Source organism: Notolabrus celidotus, chromosome 21 (assembly GCF_009762535.1).
Source record: "Notolabrus celidotus isolate fNotCel1 chromosome 21, fNotCel1.pri, whole genome shotgun sequence".
Lineage (NCBI taxonomy): Eukaryota > Metazoa > Chordata > Actinopteri > Labriformes > Labridae > Notolabrus > Notolabrus celidotus.
In genome coordinates, this window is record NC_048292.1 from 25,525,930 (window position 1) to 25,540,995 (window position 15,066).

The 15,066-nt window shown below is 40.7% G+C and overlaps 1 protein-coding gene across 1 annotated transcript; it reads right to left on the reverse strand.

Moving 5' to 3' along the window:
- Positions 1–34: 34 nt before the first annotated feature.
- On the reverse strand, positions 35–14,571 carry elk3 (ETS transcription factor ELK3). Its single transcript, XM_034673345.1, has 5 exons — positions 14,337–14,571; positions 9,279–9,512; positions 8,454–9,176; positions 6,271–6,393; positions 35–2,921 (listed from the first exon to the last, which is right to left on the reverse strand). The coding sequence occupies exons 2-5, from the start codon at positions 9,483–9,485 to the stop codon at positions 2,826–2,828; spliced, it is 1,149 nt and encodes a 382-aa protein (XP_034529236.1). The 5' UTR covers positions 9,486–9,512; positions 14,337–14,571; the 3' UTR covers positions 35–2,825.
- Positions 14,572–15,066: the final 495 nt, after the last annotated feature.

A 15,066-nucleotide genomic window follows, 5' to 3' on the forward strand; every position in this document is an offset into this window, starting at 1 on the left:
ATTCTTTGTGTGGTGAACATGTGAACACAGACACTCTAAAGAAAGTCATTTTATTCCAAAAAATCAGAAACAATTCTCTCAACATACGACCCAAACACAAGCAAACCACAGAGAATATATTCTCATCCATCTCTCTATAAAAATAACCAGGAGCTATTTTACAAAAAACAACAACAATGCTTTTGTGCAGTCTTGACCTGGAATGTCTATTAAACATGGTTTAAAGCTGAGCACATTTACAGAAGTCTACACTATCAAAGGCACTGCTGGTAGAATACGAGCCTTAAAGGTACAGTGCATAAAAAAGCATGAAGCTACACAGAGTTCAAAATAAAAGGTTCACAGCATCGAGTCCAAGCATTAGAACAAATTAGAGACTTCCACAGCGTTTCTGGTGCACTTGCTAGCAGGTGCTCTGCTAGGAGTCAATGACAAACAGGAAAGAGGACACACTTCACTCGAACAATGATGATCTGGAGAAATGGTACGTCAAGTTTGAGGGTTGAAAGATTACAGTCGAGATGTAGCCGTTAGTTGAATGTTGTGACACTCCAGGTTTTTGGCATTTTGGTCATTTTTAGGGTAATAAAGACAGCATACACCACCTGCCTTTGATATTACACACAGTTCTGATCGTATCAGATGTTTAATTTAAAGCTAAGTCTTAACACTTGTGGAGATTTTGCCTAAATCAGATGAGAAGATTGACACCACACTCCTGTTTGTCAGATGATTACACAAATACAGCAAACAGACGGTACAGATGTCATAGCATGAAGAGTGGAAACAGCTAGCATAACAGCTAGCACCAAAATCTGCCATCTCCATGAGTTACCAGAGACACAGATATTGTTGTGTTTTTGTTTTGTCTGAACAAAAAAATGTAGCAATACAAAACTGTGTTTTCACAGATTTCATTCGATTTCATTTGTTTAGCGCCGAGTAGGGTGTCCACCTTGGATTTGTGGAAAAAAAGGAACATTGGACCAAATGTTTGGGGCGGAGGGCTCGGCCACTATTACCAGTTCAGACTGACCAATTGAACATCAAATTGGGACATAGGACACTGGTAAGCTCTGCCGCTGCAATCTTGTCTTCTTCTGGTGAACCTTTTTTGGTTATAAAAGTTCAATGGCTGCCTGTTTTTGTTTGTTTGATTCCACAGCTTGATGCTTGTTTGTTTTTGAGTGGATTTCCAATGCATATTTTATGGAGATTTTCGCCGGACACAAAACGCATGTGGAGGAAAAATAGTCTCCCTGGGTCGGCCGTACCCATTCACACTCTGACAGTGTGGCCCAGTCAGGATTGTAACTAGTATATGTTTTTTTTCCGTGCTGGTGGCTTGCATGTATTTGCTCCATCTCCTTCCTCGTCAGTCGTCTCTCCTCCCATTTCAAATGGAGATGCCAAAAGTTGGTGAAAAGAAGACCTCAGCGTGGAGTACTTCGGTCAATTCAGCTTTCTGTCTCTCTTCGGTCAAGTTTCCATCCCTGCTTGAGCCGCTTTGAGCACTAGGGCGTGCGTGTGACGTACGCATAGACGGGAAGAAAACAGAGACAATTTTAAATAGCCGCAGAAGCACGGGGGACCTTTCTAGACTACAGGACGAAGGAAATCAAATGAGGTTTTTGCATTTCCCCAAAAAATGGGACAAATTGTGTCCCAGGAGAGATTTTTATTTTCCCAGGACAGCTGGTGAAAAAAGAGAACAATTCTGGACGGGTGGAAACTCTAGCGCTGATCCATAACAAATGTAATGTCATGAAATTAAAAAAGAGCAGGTCTAGATCATACTCTGTGTTATATTCTTTACAGAGATTCAACTTAAAACCACCACAAGCAAACACTTGGCCTTGTTCGCCATGTAACAGTAACAGGGAGAAACTTTCTGCTAACAGGCAGAAACCTTGAGCGAAGCCGGACTCGTGTAGAACAGCGAGCTACCACGACAGATGGGCCAAATGATTTGTTGACTGGGTGAATAAACCTTCTTGATTTGTGTTGTCAAAGTTAGTGAACAGTCTCTTGTCTTTACATGTTTGCTGTCATACACTAATTTAAAAAAGTGACCCACTACATGTTAGTAGTTTGTCAACATTGACGATGCATAGCGAGCTATCACCTGATACTAGTCAGTGTGCTAATCATGAGCTAATCTCCTGTCTGCATGGGCAAACAAACAAACAAACAAACAAACAAACAAACAAACAAGGGCGAGGTATCAACATTCTCATCTAAGGCTAACTCTAGATCAGAATAGTGTAAATCCTTGAATTTGAGCATAGCATGGTGAATTGTTCAACTTGAAGAAGCTGTATTTGACTTTATGAAGTGAAGTGTCAATCGTTGTTTCACACTAAGTGACTACATTTTCCCAAATCTCCATTGTTCTAGCCAGCTGTGTAAACTCTAATACTTAAAGCGCAGGGAGGAAAAGACAGAATAACATTTCTGAAACTATAACCAGCCTGCATCACTGAAGTGAGAACCAGCTGGACTGAGATGAGATATAAAATGAGATGATACATTTGGCCTTTGCATGAAAAGAAATGAAAAGGCTTCAACATCCTGAAAAGAAGAGAGCACCACAAACAGATAGAAGGAACATGAGTAGTTAAACTGCTGTAAACACTCAATGAAATGTCCAATGCAATCACTCCTCTCAGAGAGCAGGTCTTCCTCCTCTTTCCTCCAAAGGAACAGATTGAAAAGTGCAGTCAGACTGAAAGCACGTCTGACTCCTGTGGAGTTCATCTGTAGAGTTTAAGGCTGATTGGCTGGGTCCTTGTCTGTGCTGCGGTGGCACAGTTCCCTCTTTGGTATCAGGACTTGTGGGAGTGTGAGGAAAGCAGCAGAGGAGAGGAAGCATCCATGCTCGGGAAAGGAACAGGGATGTGTCCATTCATCAGTGAGGGGAACTGTAGGGGGACAACAGAAAATAATACCATTTATTCTGATCTCTTACAGCTCATTGGTTAATAATCCAAAATGTGTATTGAGAATATAATGTAATTAACACATCATTCACACACATTTAACCTACAGTATATCCATTGGCACATTATGCTTATACTTATATCTAACTACATGTGTTTACAAATATAACATGTGCTCTACAATCAAACTCATCATATAATACAATGGAATGATCATTGTTGTTATTTCATCTTAAAACCATTCATCCAAAAGTGTTTCTGTTTCTGATACGATGTGGGGACTTCACTCTGGTTGTGCACCAGTCTTGTGAGGACTATCAAACCTGGGGACCAAAAACTAACAGTCCCTAATAATGCAAAACAAAATAAGGATTATAACTTCATCTTTGAATCATCAATCAAAGTCCTTCCTGTTTATGGTACAAAGTGAGGACTCACTGCAAAAACTCCAAATCTTACCAAGTGAAATTGTCTCATTTTTATTCAAAGTGTCTTCTCCCACTTGATTTAAGATAAATTTACTTAACAAGTAACATTTGAGCGAGATAGAGGGACTTGTTTTAAGACATCTTAAATATCTTGTTAAGTCAAACAATCTTGAAATGATCTTGTTTTGAGTTTTAATTTAGAAGAAACAAGGTTTATTTAACATTTCAGACATTTTTCAAGCTGAGGTCTTATTTGTAGAAGATGGATAATCTTGATTTAAGACAAACCCTTTACTTGATTTAAGTAAATGCATTTTATTGGAGAATCTATCAGAAACAGCTCCATTGATAAAAGAAAGAAAGAAGTTGTTGTGTTTAAGGGTGGGTTACAGTTTTCAGACACTGTTTCTTCTAAATCAGATAAAAATATACATCCTCAAACTACATGCACACAATGAAACACCTACTTTAGAGCATAGCTGGCTTATCCTAAAAAACAACATGACTGAATATTAGTATATCCAGCTCACTATGAGAAGACATTATATCTCAAAATGCTCAAATTAAACTTTGTCATCTTATTTCAAGTACAAGATGGTCTTAAACCTAGAGAAGTGCCGCTATAATACAACTCAAATTAAGGTGAATATATCTCAAATGAAGAAGTTGACATGAAATGTATTAGTGCAGAAATCTTTTTTTGAGTGAAAAAATACTAATTGTTATCATTCCTGTCTTATTCTGAGACACTAAGATTTAAAATACTGGTAAATATTACTTCAAATAAGTTTTCCTGCTAATTTTAAGATCACAGTTTTCTAAATATTACGTCTTATTTTAAGAAATCTTACCAAGCAAATTTTCACTTCTTCTGTTGGCAGATGCTTTAGCTTATTTGAAGGTAAAAGGACCTTGAAATAAGATTTCTTTCTTGTTTTTGAAGGGGCATTTTTTACAGTCTAAGCCTGGTAGTAAACTTCAGTTCTGGGGACTCATCGCACATTGTGGCTGAAACAGCTTCATTTTGAGTTGTGAGTGTTTTCAGGTTTTTTCGAGGGGGAAGTTGATACCGATGGGAGGGGCTCCCGACTAACCTGCCCTCCCCCTTCCCTCCAGCCATCAGGAAGTTGCCCCCTCTTCTTGTCCGCACCGGAGCGGAAACATCTGTAGCTTATTTTGAAACCCTAGCACACTGTGAATCACACATAAACTAACACACACAGAAACTTTGTGAAACTTTGAGGTGAATCCATGAGAGAAATGACTGAAGATCCTGTTTTTGTGAGACAGAAAATGACTGTAAATGACGACGCTACAGGAAAACAGTGATTCTGTATCTGTCCCTACCTGAGTTAGCCAGTGTGTCTTTGAAAGGCGTTAAATAAAAGTCTGACCCCAAACCCCCCAAAATGCCTCCACTACACAAACAATATATCTGTGTGTGTGTGTGTGTGTGTGTGTGTGTGTGTGTGTGTGTGTGTGTGTGTGTGTGTGTGTGTGTGTGTGTGTGTGTGTGTGTGTGTGTGTGTGTGTGTGTGTGTGTGTGTGTGTGTTCTAACATCCCAGCTAGCAATTTTTTTGATCTAAAGACATTCTGGTAATGTTTGTGTAATGTTTTCAGTGGGAAGTTTGCTTTCTGTGACCCAAAGAATATTATCAAAACATCCTTTGAATGTTAAAGATAAAACATTCTCTCTTTGTTGTAATTAAACCTCACCAGAATATTCTTAAATAAAACAGTTTGTGATTTGAGGCGTCAGAAACATCCTGAAAACAGTTTTTACATGTTGCTTTGAGAATGTTGCTTCTCTCTTATTAAAGAACATTATGGGAACATTTTATAGAAAACATTCAAAGATCTGTTACCTGAAGAATATTATCAAAACATCATCTGTATGTTAAAGACAAAATGTTCTTATTTCATTAAAAGTGAACAATAAAGGAACATCATTTAAATCAATGAACATCCTTAAGATGTTCTTTGAACATTAAGTAACATAACCTTGTCTGTTACCTAAAGATTATTATCAAAACATCATCTGAATGTTAAAGACAAAATGTTTTTATTTAATTTAAAGTGAATAATAAAGGAACATCATTTAAATCAATGAACATCCTTAAGATGTTCTTTGAACATTAAGTAATCTAACCTTGTCTGTTACCTAAAGATTATTATCAAAACATCATCTGAATGTTAAAGACAAAATGTTTTTATTTAATTTAAAGTGAATAATAAAGGAACATCATTTAAATCAATGAACATCCTTTATAGGGAATGTTAGCCAATGTGTTGAGAACATTCCCTGCTAGCTGGGATCCCATGTGAAAGGTTCTCTTTCTAGAAGAAACAAGTCACCTCACAAAGATACAGTAGAAAGTTCAGAAAGATCCATCAAGCTTAGGACTTTAGTACTCTACTGGCCTTAAAGGAAGGAGAAGGACTGGAGCTATAAAAGTTATGAGTATGAAAATGTGTAGGGTGCATTAATTGATTTTTGAAATACTTTTTAATTGGTACGTTTTGTAAGGATGGACAACAATTTTCATAAATGCCACAGGCTCACTTTACTTAGGTTGAAGGCACGGGTTACGGGTTTGTTTGGGAGATCCTTTGTGTGTTTAAGAGTAACTTTTACACAAACCGTGTCAAGCTTCAGATGTCACAGATGTCTCAACAGTCTCCATCATCTTTTTAATCAAAGCCAACCGTCATGGCCACTTTGCACAACTGTCAATGTGTTCAAAGACGGGGAGGAATTTGAGCCTCTTGCTTAAAACCTGTTCAACTACTTTTGTTTTTGTTTTTAGAGGTGCACGCTTATTTATCACCATTCATTCCTTCCCTTGAAGATCGTCTAAAGCTAAATCTGTGTGCAAAAATACAAAATGAATGCAGCTCCTACCTGAAAGAGGGGGGCATGGCTCTGCAGATGGGCAGGACTCAGGGGCCCCACTGGACTCAAGCTGGACCAGAAATGCATATTGGAGAGTAGATGGCTGGGAGTGAGCAGCAGACCAGACGGAGTCTACATCCAAAAAGCCCCAGAGTTAAATGTTAGAGGATAAATACACCAGAATGGAAGTGATGCTGTTTATTCTGGCAATCAGTCCTGAGAGCTGCTCATACTCTGTGGTGGAGTTGTCATATCCCTCAGTCTCACCCAGAGCTCAAAGCAGAGTCTGCCCTCTAGTGAACTCACGTCTAGCAGACAGATTAACTTGGCAGGCGGACTAGATGCGGGTCAGGAAGCTCCACTCATACAGAATTCATGAGATGTATTTCCCTCTGTCTGGACTTTCTAATGTCTCTCCATATTTAACAAAGGTCAGTTTGGTTTCTCTGGTTTGTCAAGGGCCAGCCAGGGAATAGACAAGTTCAGCAACAACAGTTTCTACACTGGGCCTGTGTCTATCTTTCCCTGCATAAATACGTACAATGAATCACTGATTTTTTTCCTGTTTTAAAAAACAGAATTCATTTATGCTTTCTGGCAAATCCTCCCATAATGCTCTGAGACTAATCTACAGAGTCCAGAAAATCATTAAAAAGGCACCCTGGTGGAAAAAGGTTTGGCCTGTGATGCATTTCATTCCCTATCTTTTCCCCTCTTCTTACCCCTTATCTCTACTCTCTGCACTCTTAAGAAAGCCTTACATTACTGAGTATTTTACATTATATGTTATCTTTCACAGTTCCCTCTCTCTATCCCCTCGTTTCTGAGGAATGATAACTCTAGTCCAAAACAAGGATGTGCATTCCTTTACAGATGGATAATCCATAATCCAAACACTGTATAAAACATGGATAAAGTCTCTGCAACATCAACCATTGGTTTCTGACGTGTAGTTCTGTTGGTGATCAATGGCGGTCGCCATATTGGAATTGCTGACTCAACCTAGCAAGAGGCAGGAGTTGAGGCGGGCCTTTGGCCTCCTGGCTAACGGATACAGTGTACCCTCCTGTGCCTCTAATTATGCTAAATTCATAACTTTAATATCTTCAAACTAATGAATAACAAAAAAAAATAGACATCGGCTTGACATATAATGACAATCTGAATGTTTAAAACATACAACTATATTTTAGAAGAACAGCATTACTCAGATTGACAATGTGTTCAACTAGATTAACAAGTTATTTCTAATCCTACAAACTCCCTGACAATCAATAAAGGTGGCTGAAATAAAGAGATAGCCTCATAGCTCGATAGCATTCTGTTAGCTAAGCTAGCACACTGTAATACGGCCTCTACGAAATCCACATCAAAAGTTGAATTTAGTTGTTTTGCAGGCACTTCAGAAATCATGAAGATTCCTGTAGGAACGAGTGGACAAATACATGAGTGGGACCTTAGACCTCATCTCCTGATCAATCCCATCTTTGACTTACTTTGTCTAACTGCTGACGGATACTTGTTCATCTAAAACTGGTTACATTTTTTGATGGTTGTTCCTGATTATGATCCAGACTGAGTTTAAGGCTTTGACATGACGTCAGTTTAGGCCGCTAAAGAGCAGCAACCCCCACAACAGAGACAGCTTCTTTAAGGAACTCAAATCTGGAGAAAATTCTTCACATTTCTAAGTTCTGATAAAAGATTGAGCTGAATAAGGTACTCTGGAACCTTTGCCCACAACTCAGGTGTTTCTTGCAAACACTTTATCATGCAAAGCTCTCAGAGATGAGTTACAGCTTCAGCATGCAGTTTTATTTCCTGTCACTCATGTTATCTAAACTCAGCAGCCGATGGTTGCTCATGTTGGATGCAGGGTCGGCTGACTGAGTGGAGTCAGACAGTCCTGGTTTGGTCAGCGTGTTGTTGCCAGTGAATCAGGAGCTTCATGAACATATGGCTTCACTTATGAACCTCCTCCCTCCCTCCTTCGCCTCCTCCCCGGTTCCTGCTCACCTCTTTCCATCTCCTCCCTGTCTACATGTTTAACTTTCCTCATCCCTAAAACACATCTCCCTTCTCTCTCTTTCCCCTCCTCCTCTGACTTTTTCCTGCCCTCATCTAAACCCCCGTATCTACAGGACCCTGAGTGAGTGCAGTGGTTTCAGTACGTGTCATTTGTCATGTTGTACCTGTGCAGTGAGGAAGGCAGGGGTCATGGACCCTGAAGGCAGCGCTGGGCTGTTGAGAGCTATGGAGACGAGGTCACTTCCTGTCAGGAGGAGAGAGGAGGTGGAGATTTCCAAGCCTTTGGGTTTCCTGGATCTCAGAGGAGAGTTATTCGCCAATCCCCTTCTCTCTGGCGTCGTGGTGCTCTGTGACCTCACTCTCTCCCTCTGACCAGATGACAGGTTGAGAGGTTGAGCACTGTACTCCAACTCGTCAGTGTCTATGCTCATGCACCGCTCCCTCCACAGTTTGTGGGCGGGGCTTTGTGGTGGGGAGGAGGAGCAGGAAGAGGACCGCGCCTGGCGAGGGGATGGCCTTGAGGAAAAGGAGGTCTCATTGAATGGGGGTGGGGTGGGGGGAAGGGAGGAGTGACCTCGGTTGGTTATGAATCGGATGACAGAGGAGCTGTCGTCATGTCGATCAGATCTGGGCTCCTTTTTGATTGGGTGCTGCGGTTCTGATGAGTGCTGCAGGGAGCTGACAGAAAAGGAGGAGTACAGGCCTGATTGGAGGTATTGGTTTCTTCCTCCCCCATCCTCATCTTCAGCCTCAGGCTCTGACATCACACCTCCGCTGTCCTCACTGCTGCGACCAGACTCCACCACTGCAGGGTCCATCTTCAGAATCTCAGGGAATGACACAAACTTGTAGACAAACTTCTGTCCAATCACCTTCTTGATGATATTCTGCAGAAGAAATGAAACATTAAGCTCTGTTCTAAAAACTGAGCATTAGGACTTCATCAAATAAAGGTATTTAAACACTTCTAACAGGTACACGTTGCCTACTTTGTCATAGTAGTAGCGCAGAGCTCTGCTCAGCTTGTCATAGTTCATGTTGGTCTTGTTCTTGCGCAGCCCCCACAGCTTGGCAACTTCCTCGGACTTAAGCAGCTTGAACTCGCCGTCATTTGACGTCCAGCAGATGAGATGTTTGTGGCTTTGGTCGATCAGCAGCTGCAGCAGGAACTGCCAGAGTGTGATTGAACTCTCCATGATGGGGTGGCAACAGTGACAGGTGATCTGCAGAGCAGAGATAAGACTTAAATAATCAATTCAATAACCATGCATTGATGTTTTGCTCTGAAGAAATTCATTTTTTGCTACAACTGCTTTACAGCACAAATCAAAAAAGAGGATGATGCACTGTAAAAAATGCCCCTCCAAAAACAAGAAAAAAAAACATAAGCAAAAAAATCTGCCAATAGAAGAAGTGAAAATTTGCTTGGTAAGATTTCTTAAAATAAGACGTAATATTTAGAAAACTGTGATCTTAAAATTAGCAGGGAAATTTATTTGAAGTAATATTTACCAGTATTTTAAAGCTGAATGTCTCAGAATAAGACAGGAATGATAACAATTAGTATTTTTTCACTCAAAAAAAGATTTCTGCACTAATACATTTCATGTCAACTTCTTCATTTGAGATATATTCACCTTCATTTGAGTTGTATTATAGCGGCACTTCTCTAGGTTTAAGACCATGTTGTACTTGAAATAAGATGACAAAGTTTAATTTGAGCATTTTGAGATATAATGTCTTCTCATAGTGAGCTGGATATACTAATATTCAGTCATGTTGTTTTTTAGGATAAGCCAGCTATGCTCTAAAGTAGGTGTTTCATTGTGTGCATGTAGTTTGAGGATGTTTATTTTGATCTGATTTAGAAGAAACAGTGTCTGAAAACTGTAACCCACCCTTAAAAAAACAACTTCTTTCTTTCTTTCTTTCTTTCTTTCTTTCTTTCTTTCTTTCTTTCTTTCTTTCTTTCTTTCTTTCTTTCTTTCTTTCTTTCTTTCTGTCTTTCTGTCTTTCTTTCTTTTATCAATGGAGCTGTTTTCTGATAGATTCTCCAATAAAATGCATTTACTTAAATCAAGTAAAGAGTTTGTCTTAATTCAAGATTATCAGTCTTATACAAATAAGATCTCAGCTTGAAAAATGTCTGAAATGTAAAATAAACCTTGTTTCTTCTAAATTAAAACTCAAAACAAGATCATTTCAAGATTATTTGACTTAACAAGATATTTAAGATGTCTTAAAACAAGTCCCTCTATCTTGCTCAATGTTACTTGTTAAGTAAGTTTATCTTAAATCAAGTGGGAGAAGACATTTTGACTAAAAATGATACAATTTCACTTGGTAAGATTTTGAGTTTTTGCAGTGTGTTCTCCAAAATAACAATGAAGGTAGAGAGTTTTTGGTTGAAGCAAATGATGGAATAAAATATGAGTAATGTTAATTAGGCTCATTCTCAAGAAGGTGACCGGAGGCATGGAGTCCAAGGTACATTCAACCATCTATTTTCTTCACGCCATCTTAGGTGAAATCAAGGGGGCAGCAGGGTGAGCAAGCTATTCCCGCCATACCTCTTTCCAGCTTTATGCTTTTGATTGGAATTCCATGGTGTTTCCAGGCGAAACGAGACCTTCATCATTTTTCACTGGACCTAATCCTTGGCTCCCTACCAGGTCTACATGCCAGTAAAAGAAAGGTGCCCAGAAGGCATCCTCAATGACCTCAGCTGGCTCCTTTGGATGTGGAGCAGCAGTGACTTTACTCTATGCTCCCTCCAGATATCTGAGCTACTCACCAACCCTCACTGTGGCAGCTTGCATATTTGCATCTCATTCATTCGATCAGTACTATGAAAGATGGACATAGTCTCAGCAATGTCACCCATTGGTTTTGATGCTCAAGGATGGTGGACGCCATAATGGAAATTCTGACTCCAAACAACTCCCGGCTAGCCTTCAAAGTGGAGTTGAGGCAGTAACCCAGCCACTTGGTATACAGCTACCATGTGCCAACCTTTCAATCAAACATGTAGAGATGTTAAAAATAAGACATAAGGTAAAGAGGTAACAACAATAACTCAGACCAAGCAGTCAAAATGTTTGATTCTGGGCTCTTTAATATGGGCTCCAATGGGGTTTCCACCCTCAAGTGTCTGTCATTATTTTTAATATCAGGTGTAAAACTCCATGTTGTACAATCTAAAGTAAATCATCACAGATTTGTTGGAAACTTCAAAGAAACCATATTATAATGGTGTAGGATGGTTAGAGATAGTTTAGAAATCAGAGCCCACCAAAGGCATAAAAATATGGAGGAGAGACAAAAAATAGATGGGCATGGAGAAGCAAGAATCCTCAATGTCATAACATATGCAAACATAGACCCTCTGATGCAAACTCCACCAAAAACCACAAGAAAAACAGAGCTGGCCCTGCCCTCCTTCTCCTTCCCTTCTCTGACTGGGACTTTCCTGACCCAAAACCCAAACCCACAACAGAACAAACACCTGGACAGCACCGAGGGGTGTACTGAGCAGCGTGTGGATGTACGCTACGTTCCTTGAATACAATTTGTCATTCGTACCATGCACATATGAACTCATGCTCTTTTGTATCATGGACTCATGTACCATAGCTAACTATCAAAGGAGGCTGCCAAGAGTAGTAAATACAAGTGTTAGGGAAGCTACTGTAGATAACCAGGGTTCTAAATGTCCTTTCTTCACCTCCTGAACCCTTTTAAATCTTGGAAAGAGAGGGATTTGTGCACATTTAAGTTACAAAAAGAAGCCATGTGCACTCTGCAGAATTCATCCATCCAACCAATACCTATATATCTTTTTTAGTTTTTGAAAAATGTGATGACTTAATGTGTTTTTTTGTTATATCCAACTATGTTCCCGTCTTAGATGTCTGAGGCTATCTTGTGACATTGAAGGTCATAGCATGAGATATTTTTCATACTGAGAAGTAGACGTAGCCCTTTGGTTTCATAAGTGAAGCAAATGTGTGCACAGAAAATAGAAATGATGACTTTGTGGGACTCCCGGGACCCCATACTTTAAAGTAATCATCACACTTTAAAAATATCACAAAGACCTATTCCACCTTTACGTTTGCCTCTCTCTTGTGAGACAGAGAGAAGCGGTAGAGAGGGCCAGACATTGGTTGATGTTCAGGGTGTTTCCATGGTGACAAAACAGGATGTGGTCAATAACCTTCTGCCAAGACAAGCACAGGTCTAACCAACATGTTTACCTGGAAACCACTGACTGTCTGTGAGTGTCTGTCTGTCTGTCCATGTCTCTGTCTCCTTTGCTTCATCTCACTCTTAAGAATCACAGACAGGAGAAAGAAAACAAAGGAAAACAACAAAAACCTCATTACCACTAAATTTAATTTGCAGCCATGACAATATGACTGCAGAGACTTTGCAGCTGCATCATAAATCCCCATGGCAACTTATCTGCCTGGATGGGGGGGAATCATAGGAGCCAGTGCTTAACACCTGAGGCTATCATTACTTACCCTCACATTATAAAAACACATGGTCTGATATACCAAAATAACCTCTGCTGTATCATATGTGTGTGTGTGTGTGTGTGTGTGTGTGTGTGTGTGTGTGTGTGTGTGTGTGTGTGTGTGTGTGTGTGTGTGTGTGTGTGTATATATATATATATAAGTCCTGTGCATCTTTTTGTCTGTCGTTCTATTCTAACAGAAACCACCTAGCTGAGAGAGGAAAGTGTATGTGGTGCAAACAATGACCCTTCACCATGCTCACAAAAGTAAATGTGTCTTTGCTTCCTTTTTCCTGCATGGGTGAGTGTGTGTGTGTGTGTGTGTATGTGTGTGTGTGTGTGTGTGTGTGTGTGTGTGTGTGTGTGTGTGTGTGTGTGTGTGTGTGTGTGTGTGTGTGTGTGTTAGGACGAACAGTAGTGTTGTCTGTCTGTCTAAACGAGGACTTCCTGACATTCAGCTTCAGAGGCGTCTTCCTGGAGAAAGGCTTTCCCTCTGTAGGAGGTAGGACTTCCTGTCACTGGGAACCACCAGGAGCGCGTGCATTCTCTCTCTATCACACACACACACACACACACACACACACACACACACACACACTAACACAAACACACACACACATTCACACACATGATTTTTTTCATATTAGTTCCCATTGTCAACACTTAGCGACGGAAGCAGAAGTTGTCTTCAGAAGAGCAACATCTGCATCCCCCACTACACACACACACACACACACACACACACACACACACACACACACACACACACACACACACCAGCATATGGAAAATGCATCTATATCCTGATGTCATTCTGTGATTCATTGATCTATTCTTAACCTGTGACGTTTTATTTTCACTAAAGTGGACTGATAAAACCGTGAGAGGAAAAGTAAAACCATCACATACAAGTTTGAGTGTACTGAAGACTCCTCATGTCCAATCCAACAGAAGAAAAACCTGACCCAAAAAGTGTGCATGACTGTACATGCATTTTCTCAACTAATTATTTCTTATTTTTGGAATCATGTGCGTGTGTATGGAGAGGGAGAGGGGATCTGCTGGAACTCAAACGGTTCTTTGTTTTGTTCCTGTGACTCATTTTCAAGATGTTGTCTGCTGCCAGCTTCAATCCGGAAGCGCATGGCAATTAGTCTGCGAGGTCCAGACAAACCAGAAAGTCTACTACTAGATATTTAAAGGAGCCACTGCTAATTCTTTCCACAGCAGCCGGTACACTAACCTCTATTCATTATTTCTATTTAAATGTATCCAGACAAAACTAGGGCAACTTTACGCACAGAGTCTGTGCCAATGCCAACAACCCCCAAGGCTCTTACACCTTTTACGCACAGGTTAATCACTTTACGCGCGGCTTCAATGTGATTTTTAACATGACTTGGTGTAACTGTACTCGCTCATGCTTTAGGAAATACAACTATTAACACTATGAACCGGCTAGTTTCTTTGTTGAGTATGAATTCGTTTCGGAAGTTGTAGGTTGAAGGAAATGAAGACTTGCACCTACCTTACTGTGGATGTACGCAGCTCCTCTGTCCGTCTACCCTGCCTGATGTGTCTGTCTGTCTGTCTGTCTGTCTCTTAGAGCGGAGTGTGTGTGTGGTGTTGGGGCTCCATGCTGCTGCTGCGGTCTGAAAGCGGATCCAAAGCTTTGCTCTCTCCTGCCTCAGAGCAGGAAGTCGGGACGCTCAGACGGAGAACCGGCGCACTTCCTTTGGCGCAGTATTCCCGTCTGTGTAAACACACACTGACACGCACGTACGCGTGCGCGAAATCTCTATTTCCCGAAACACCCCCTCCCTTTTACCACTCCCGCACGCGCAAAACACTCAAAAAACCACGCAAACATACACACTGACACACTTATTTCGGACTTGAAGACACACGCCTTTATTCATGGACTACTTAGACACACACACACACACACACACACACACACACACACACTCACACACACACACACACACACACACACACACACACACACACACACACACACACACACACACACACACACACACATAAATATTGCAATTCCGACAAAACTCAGCACTGAGCCAACTGACAACTGACGTCACCATCTTCCTGCTCACCGGGAGGTGTTCCTGTTCCTTTACAGCACAATCACACACACACACACACACACACACACACACACACACACACACACACACACACACACTTAACTTACATGCACGAAAATCACACGCACACACACAGTACGGGTCAAGTTTGGG

Coding starts and splice junctions, on each gene's coding strand:
- elk3 (XM_034673345.1), bottom strand. CDS start 9,485: ATGGAGAGTTCAATCACACTCTGGCAGTTCCTGCTGCAGCTGCTGATC. Junction 6,394..8,453: donor CTGCCTTCCTCACTGCACAG/GTACAACATGAC, acceptor TTTTGGATGTAG/ACTCCGTCTGGTCTGCTGCT. Junction 2,922..6,270: donor GCCATGCCCCCCTCTTTCAG/GTAGGAGCTGCA, acceptor GTCCCCCTACAG/TTCCCCTCACTGATGAATGG.